Below are 7709 nucleotides of genomic sequence, written 5' to 3' on the forward strand. Positions count from 1 at the left end.
TGGGATGTTGTTAAGATTTGGCACACTGGGACCAAACCGTGCCTCTTTTTCGTGTCGACCAATCAGATGACGGTAACGGCCATGACTCATATTTTATGACCAATCGGATTAATGAAGGGTAATACGGATGCTGTCTGTGTTGTAAACTGACGGTTATTTTTTTAGCTGCTAATTTTGAAAGAATTTGGACAAAATGCAGTGTTTTTGACATTCGCCTTTTCTTCCTACGAACTATGAAGGATAGACACATCAGATAAGGAGGGATAATATCTGTTGAACATCGGTAAGCTCACAATGGAGTGTGGGTTGCACCAGCGGCTAAGCTAGCTTTAGCACAAAGCTAGCACATCTCTCACTTCCTGGATTCACTAATTAGCTTCGGCTAGCTGACGTTAGCTGACAATACCGAGCCTTTCGGCCTGTGCTGCTACATCGTTTGTTGCCATGTAACTTAAACAATGGACATCGCATCAGCGACATGATTGATAACTAATGGCCGGTTTTCGAGTGTGTGATCCGGGAGGATTCGGCTCAGGGTTGGTCTGATGCTCGGGGGTAACACCCCTCTCCTCAGCATCACTTTTCCCTGTGGCAAAGCAACAGCGTTACTGTCTTCTGAGGGGAAAAACAGATTTATTTTTATATATATTTCTCAGCTGCAGTCGCAATTATCCAACACGGTGTTCTGTTTTTGTTTTTCTTGCTCTGAGTAAATTACAGCCAACTTTATTCTCATTGGGCTTCTGTGAATAGCAGTTTCTTATTGAAGCGTTAGTTATTGAAGTTCCTTTGTTGTGATTTCTTTCTGTCCATTCATGTTTGTTCTCTTTTAGTAAGTGTGCCCAGTCTGCTGGAAGGATGGAGAGTCTCATTCCCACCATCAACCGGCTGCAGGAGGTCTTCCTCACCGTGGGTGCAGAGATCATACAGCTGCCTCAGATTGTCGTGGTCGGATCTCAGGTCAGCCAGGAAAAAACACTCATACACACAATTAAAAGCTGAACTACAAACTTAACCGTCATCTGTAACCATTGCCTGAACTGCACTGCTGTTACAAAAGTCGTTTTTGATTTGAAGAGAAATTGTACGTCTGTATTTTTTAATGTATTTCTGCTGTGTCTGTAGTGCGCAGATAGAAGCTGAATGTGTCCGATCTGCTTGAAACTTTGCTAAATTGCTTTCATTATGTGCCCTAACAGAGCAGTGGAAAGAGCTCTGTGCTGGAGAGCCTGGTTGGACGGGATTTCTTGCCTCGGGGATCAGGAATAGTCACAAGGAGACCTCTGGTGTTGCAGCTTATTAACGTTGCCCCTCCGAAGGAGAGACTGAAGATCGAGAGCGGTACCTACGCATTTATTTAGATTTTTAACAGGAGGGGAGTTGTTTTGATTGTCCCTGAAAATGCACAATCAAGTTTTGGCACAAGAAGGGATAAACTGAATATCAGCGTATTAAAAGTAGGACAGCAGGGTTGTTGATTCTGTCTAGGCATGGGGTCTGCTTGATGTAGTTTATGTGATTAGCACTTAGGCATGGCACTTCCTCTCACTGTTTGTACTGCAAGCTACTTCTTGTAGAGCCGTGGTCTTTCTATGCTAACATGCAGTCTTTCTTCCTCTTCTCATTCACCACTTTTTCAGGCAATGGGGTAAAACAAAATGCCCAAAACAGCTACCCAGGTCTCTGTATATTTGCTCTGCTTGGACTTGTCTTTGTGTAGCCTCATCATGTCTTCTGTGAACTCTCTCATACATTTTTTCTTTCTGATCTTCATCCTCCTGTCAAGCATGATTTAAGTCCATTTGTAATTTTTTTTCAGTTCATAATTTTCTCTCCAAACTCTCACTGTAAAATGACTTACACTCACTCTGCTGTGGTTTGCTCAGGTGTCAAAGCTGAAGAGTGGGGTACATTCCTGCACTGCAAGAACCAGGTACATTTATCTGAAAGATTCAAATGATGTGGGTGTTACCTTTGTCCTGTATGATGTGCTAAGTTTATGTGATGCATCATTCTCTCACCTTTTCGGCAGATCTTCACAGATTTTCAGGAAATCCGTCGGGAAATAGAATCAGAGACTGAGCGCAGTTCCGGGGATAACAAGGTGAAAAGAAAGCGTTAATGTAAACTCAGTGGTGCCTTGAATTTAACTCTTTACACTGTATTCATGAGATTTCTTTCCTTGTTTCACATCCTCCAGGGAATCACTGCTGAGCCCATATATTTAAAGATTTTCTCCCCCAAAGTCCTTAATCTCACCCTGGTTGATTTACCTGGAATTACTAAGGTAAACTCCGCCACTTTACTGGGATGGTGATTTTGTTTCATGTGTGCAAACTTAATGGCGCTAGATTCTGATCAATGCTGATTGCTCTTCATATCTGTAATCATCACTGATTCACAGCAGCACCCCATCTGTGCTGTGCTTACAGTAATGCTGGCTGCTCATTGTTGTTGCCTCAGGTTCCTGTTGGGGACCAGCCAGAGGACATTGAGGCTCAAGTACAAGAGATGATCTTGTCCTTCATCTCCAATCCAAACTCCCTCATCCTCGCGGTGTCCCCTGCCAACTCTGACTTGGCCACCTCTGATGCGCTGAAATTGGCTCGTGAGGTTGATCCAGATGGTAGGACATTTTGTACACAGGCGCCTCTTCTCCTCAGATTTAATTTTCATCTTCTTTCCTCTCCATCAGTGCTTATTACATAACATGCTTCAAGTAGAAACGCATTTTAAATTATTAAATGTGCATGAGGAATTGAAGTCATTTTAGGCTGTTGGACCTGCCAGTCTTCACTGCTAACAGCATCCTTACAGTTAACAGTTGCTTAGAAAATGGTTGTTGCTATCATTTTGCACTCTGAGGACTCGATTGATAGATGATGATAGTCTGCCTGTAGTAATTGTCTGGGAGGTTGGCAGCATGGCCTTAAAATGCCTAATGTACACTTTGATAGAGTGCCAGTCTGTGTCTTGGCTCAAATGTTTCCCTGCTGGCCTCAATCTTGTCCCATCAGAGACCTGTTTCCTTATTTTCCTTTATGGTGCCCTACTGTATGCTTCCCTCCTGTCTCTCTCAAAATATATGATGAAAAACAAAATTTAACTGCCCTTAAAAATATAATCAAAAGTCTGTGATTGTGTACCTCAGGTCGTCGAACACTTCTGGTGGTCAGCAAGCTGGACCTGATGGATGCTGGGACTGATGCTCTTGAGGTCCTTCTGGGTCGAGTCATTCCAGTCAGACTTGGGATTATCGGGGTGGTTAACAGGTTTGTTGGTTGCATTTTTTGCTCTGTAATGTTTTTTAGCCTCACAGTACAGGTGAAAGTTCTTCATATCATGATCATCTGACTGCATTCCCTCTCTCTCCCTAATTGGTGATCCACCCAGGAGCCAGCATGACATTAATACCCAGAAGAGCCTGGAGGACTCGATGAAGGATGAGCAGGCTTTCCTGCAGCGCCACTACCCCTCGCTCGCCTCCCGTGCCGGCTCACGTTATCTGGCCAAAACTCTCAGCAGGCTGCTCATGCACCACATCCGGGACTGCCTGCCTGACCTCAAAACCCGAGTGACCGTGCTGAGTTCCCAGTACCAGGCACGGCTCAACAGCTATGGCCAGCCAGTAGAAGACCACAGTGCCACCCTGCTGCAGATTGTCACCAAGTTTGCCAGCGATTACTGCAACACCATTGAGGGAACAGCCAGATACATCCAGACCTCAGAGCTGTGAGTCTGACCTCTCTAAAGCAGCAGGATCTTTATTGAAAAGCAAATGTTTTTTAATGAAAGAAGCCATCTTTCATGTCTTAGTTGGTCTCAAATTTCTTCACATCTAATTTAGTACTTTTTTGTTGCTCAACTCAGCATTTTATTTACATTGGTTCACAGTGTACGCCATGAGGATAATGTCCTTGGGGGCATGTTAATTTTAAATTGAAGTGGTATCAGCATCTTCTGTTGGCACCTTCGTCTCTACAGCTCTCTTACCACGAGGCAATTAATTCATGTAAATATGTAGCGAGCAAATATTGACCTTTTTTGGTTGACTGCATTCAATTTTGGTGCGATTAACTTTGCTGACACACAGCACTGAGAAACTGTGTAGGTGTCACAGCTGTACCTGTCTCTTCTACAGCTGCGGGGGTGCTCGGATCTGTTACATATTCCATGAGACCTTTGGCCGCACTTTGCAGTCCATCGACCCCCTGGGAGGACTGACTGAGCTCGATATCCTCACTGCCATCCGCAATGCTACGGTGAGCCTCTCCTGATTAATCCAAATTCTAGTCAAGTTCCCTCATTTGGCAGAATAGCAGGTAAATAATAGAATAGTATTTGTGTATGTGTGATCTGCCCTGCAGGGTCCGCGGCCAGCACTTTTTGTGCCCGAGGTATCCTTTGAGTTGCTTGTGAAACGTCAAATTAAGCGGCTGGAGGAGCCCAGTCTGCGCTGTGTAGAGCTTGTTCATGAAGAGCTGCAGAGGATCATCCAGCACTGTTCCTCCTTCAGCACGCAGGTTAGCCAACAGATGTTAATTAGCATTGATTAGCATTAGCATTAATTATGAAAACACCATGCTAATGAAATATGTCTTTGTGTTTGCAAGGAGCTTCTCAGATTCCCCAAACTGCACGATTCCATCGTGGAAGTAGTGACTGGATTACTGAGAAAGCGCTTGCCGATCACTAATGAAATGGTAATCCACAGCTTAGCTAAGATGATCTTTCATGCTAATTATAATGACTAACGGCCAAGTCCTGTTAACTTCCTGTGGTATTTTCTTCTGCCTTTTTCCTTTAGGTACACAATTTAGTAGCAATAGAACTCGCCTACATCAACACAAAGCATCCAGACTTTACTGATGCAGCGCAGGTCTCAGCATCTGTCAACAGTCAGCAGGTAGTTATTTGTCCCTTACAGCAGGTACTAACATTTATCATTTATTCTGCTGGGTAAACAGCAGAAGATGTCTTCTAAAGCCTTAACCATTATGTTTCACATCCAAATACTAGAGCCTCATTCAAAGTTTGTAGTGGGATTCCAGGCTCAGCCAAAATTGCTTTGACCCTCTGACTTCCTCGGATTTCTTGCTGTCAGGCAGAGGCCCTTGATGGAGGAAAGCGCTGGAAGAACGAGAAGGTTGCAGAAGAGAAAGCCCTGGCTGCAGGCTTTGGCAGCCCCAGCAAAGGCCAGGCCATTAACCTCCTCGACACAGTGAGTGGTGGGATTAGCAAGAGGACAAACCACTTAGCAGTGAATACATTGCACACCGTCAACATTTTACTTTGCCCCTCTTTGCCAGGCGGTGCCTGTATCCCGCAAGCTGAGTGCGAGGGAGCAGAGGGACTGTGAGGTCATCCAGCGCCTCATCAAGAGCTACTTCCTCATTGTCCGTAAAAGCATCCAGGACAGGTTCGGCTGGAACAAGTCCAGAATACCTGGGGGGCACACACTCTCCCCGCCCCCCCCTCTTTGTCTATTGCTGAGCTCAGTTGTTGTTTATGCTCATTTTCTCACTTTTCCCGGGGCTGTGTGTTGCAGTGTGCCCAAGACAGTGATGCACTTCCTGGTGAACTTTGTGAAAGAGCATCTGCAGAGTGAGCTGGTGGGTCAGCTTTACAAACAGCCTCTGCTGCAGGAGCTGCTCATTGAGTCACAGGACACGGCACAGCAGCGGACCGAGGTTGCTCAGATGCTCGAGGTAAATTGGCTGATGCTTTTGTTCTCTGGATAGGTTCTGAACATCAAGAAAAGTGAGATTTTCTTTTTCTTTCATCTATTACTTTAAGGCCGCTGATTTAACCGCCCTCTTTTTTTCCCCCCTTCTCAGGCGCTCAAAAAAGCTAATAACATCATCTCTGAGATCCGGGAAACTCATCTGTGGTAGCCGGAGGAAACGAGCAATTCCCTTGTCATAGGACAGCTTTGAGAGTGTGAGAGTGTGTGTGAGTTTACAGCACAGAGAGAGATTGTGTGTGTGTGTGTGTGTGTGTGTGTGTGTGTGTGTGTGTGTGTTTGTGTATGTGTGGCAGTACCACAGTTTTCTCATGGACCAATGACCATAGCACATTTAGATGTACTTTTCCTCGTCAGACGTCGCCCTGATCAATACACCAGGGCTGTTGCTTCTCACTGTGAACGCTGTGTAGTGACGGACGTTAATTAAACACTCAGGCCGAAAGTGTTATTGCAAAGTGGCAATAAGAAAGACGCAGCCGCGAACAAAATCTTTTTGTGACAAAATGTTTGTCGGGTCATTAAATTGTTGCTGTAAATGTAAAATCTAAATTACATGTGAGGTATTTATTTTGTTCTCTAGGGTGTTTTTTGGATGAAAATGTGTTCACACTGTACAGTGTCCAAATACTGGGCCTCCTCTGAGCCCCGTTAGCAGGTGCTAAAATTATGTGAGATTAGATGTGTTCCAACTGTAATCCCCTTTGTTGGAGCACTCACCAGAAATGGTTGAAATGAAGAAAAAATCCAGCTCAATCAGTGCCGACTGCAGCGCAATACTAAAGACAGACCACAGTCATTTGCAGAAATTACAGGATGACTGCACATTGTTTTTCCAGCTCAGTCGTGCTAATCAATATCAGGTTTATTTTCCAAACTCGCATTCACATATCAGCCCGTTTATACTGTTAACTGTTGCACTGATTTTCTTGTTTTGTGTGTAGTCATAAACAAAGAGTCCAAACATTCCCAACATACATTTTCCTCAGTTTATGTTAGGTTTGTAGGAGACTCCCGCATGGAGTTGGACAGCTATATTATGTAGCGTTTGTATATTATAGCATTGAGCAAATTAATGAAATGCATAAGAATAGGCAGGAGATTCTGTTTTTAGGGTGGGGTTCTCCATCATTTCTTAGACTTCAGATCCAGATGATAGGAGTGTAATGTTCTGTAGCTTCATTTCCTGGAACCAATTCTTCACTATTTTCCACTGGTAATGGTACAGAGATGTAAGATAGATAGATCCCTGTCATTGTCCGTGTCCATTAGTGAGGATACTGCCCCCAAGTACAAGACACTCAGTATGCAGATACTTCCTTCATGCAGGTTATTCCCAGCTGTGAACATAGATAATCTCAAATCAGCCGGGGTCTTTTGCCTCTGTGCTGATAATCATTTAATTGTGTAATATTGCATGTTGTGAGAAATTATTTCCATCTATTCCTAAATTCTTCTTGTTCTGGCAGATTCCTCAGAAATGTTCCCATAGTCAAAACAGATAGTATATCCTAAAAATTAGGCTTTTTAAGGGAGACCTGCCTTAACAGGACCATCACACAGTAACTGTCCTGACTTCAGGGAGCGAACACAACCTGCCATCTCTGTGTTTCCCAAAGCCCAGCATAAGTTTGCATGTGTGTGCTCGGTGTGCATGTGTGTATGTATGAATGGCTGATTTCTGTATATTTTGTATTATTTAAATGTATATTATTAATATTTGTCAACTGCCTCTGAGTTCTTGCCTGCCAATACTTGTGATACATGTCTACTGAATGAAGTCTGCTGAGATCGGAGGGACTCATTAAACCCGAACACAGGACACTGTACGCAGTCTGTCTGGGCGTTATTGACGACACGCAGTTATAACCATTGATCAGTTTTCATAAATGTGGTCGTCTGCCACGGTGCCGCAGCAATAGATGTGATTAGACTCACACTGCTTCACTTTATTGATCTCAAGTGA

General features: G+C 44.0%; 1 protein-coding gene across 2 annotated transcripts; it reads left to right on the top strand.

Annotated features, from left to right (window-relative positions):
* Window positions 1-110: 110 nt before the first annotated feature.
* LOC139332064 (dynamin-1-like protein) lies at window positions 111-7572 on the top strand. Of its 2 annotated transcripts, XM_070963763.1 has the most exons (18): window positions 111-283; window positions 834-960; window positions 1200-1341; window positions 1641-1679; window positions 1887-1933; window positions 2033-2104; window positions 2201-2287; window positions 2464-2626; window positions 3152-3272; window positions 3394-3732; window positions 4142-4262; window positions 4368-4523; window positions 4614-4703; window positions 4808-4906; window positions 5105-5221; window positions 5310-5419; window positions 5549-5708; window positions 5838-7572. In XM_070963763.1, exons 2-18 carry the CDS (start codon window positions 859-861, stop codon window positions 5892-5894), a joined length of 2022 nt encoding a protein of 673 aa, XP_070819864.1. In that variant the 5' UTR covers window positions 111-283; window positions 834-858; the 3' UTR covers window positions 5895-7572. The 2 variants fall into 2 exon arrangements, with proteins under 2 accessions (XP_070819864.1, XP_070819865.1); XM_070963764.1 differs by lacking the exon at window positions 1641-1679.
* Window positions 7573-7709: the final 137 nt, after the last annotated feature.

Source organism: Chaetodon trifascialis, chromosome 6, assembly GCF_039877785.1.
Source record: "Chaetodon trifascialis isolate fChaTrf1 chromosome 6, fChaTrf1.hap1, whole genome shotgun sequence".
Classification (NCBI taxonomy): domain Eukaryota; kingdom Metazoa; phylum Chordata; class Actinopteri; order Chaetodontiformes; family Chaetodontidae; genus Chaetodon; species Chaetodon trifascialis.

What these genes read in the sequence shown, in the direction of transcription:
- LOC139332064 (XM_070963763.1), top strand. Translation starts at nt 859, where the DNA reads ATGGAGAGTCTCATTCCCACCATCAACCGGCTGCAGGAGGTCTTCCTC. An exon ending in TCCTGCACTGCAAGAACCAG is followed by an intron (nt 1,934 to 2,032) that starts GTACATTTATCT and finishes CCTTTTCGGCAG; the next exon opens with ATCTTCACAGATTTTCAGGA. An exon ending in CCATTAACCTCCTCGACACA is followed by an intron (nt 5,222 to 5,309) that starts GTGAGTGGTGGG and finishes CCTCTTTGCCAG; the next exon opens with GCGGTGCCTGTATCCCGCAA.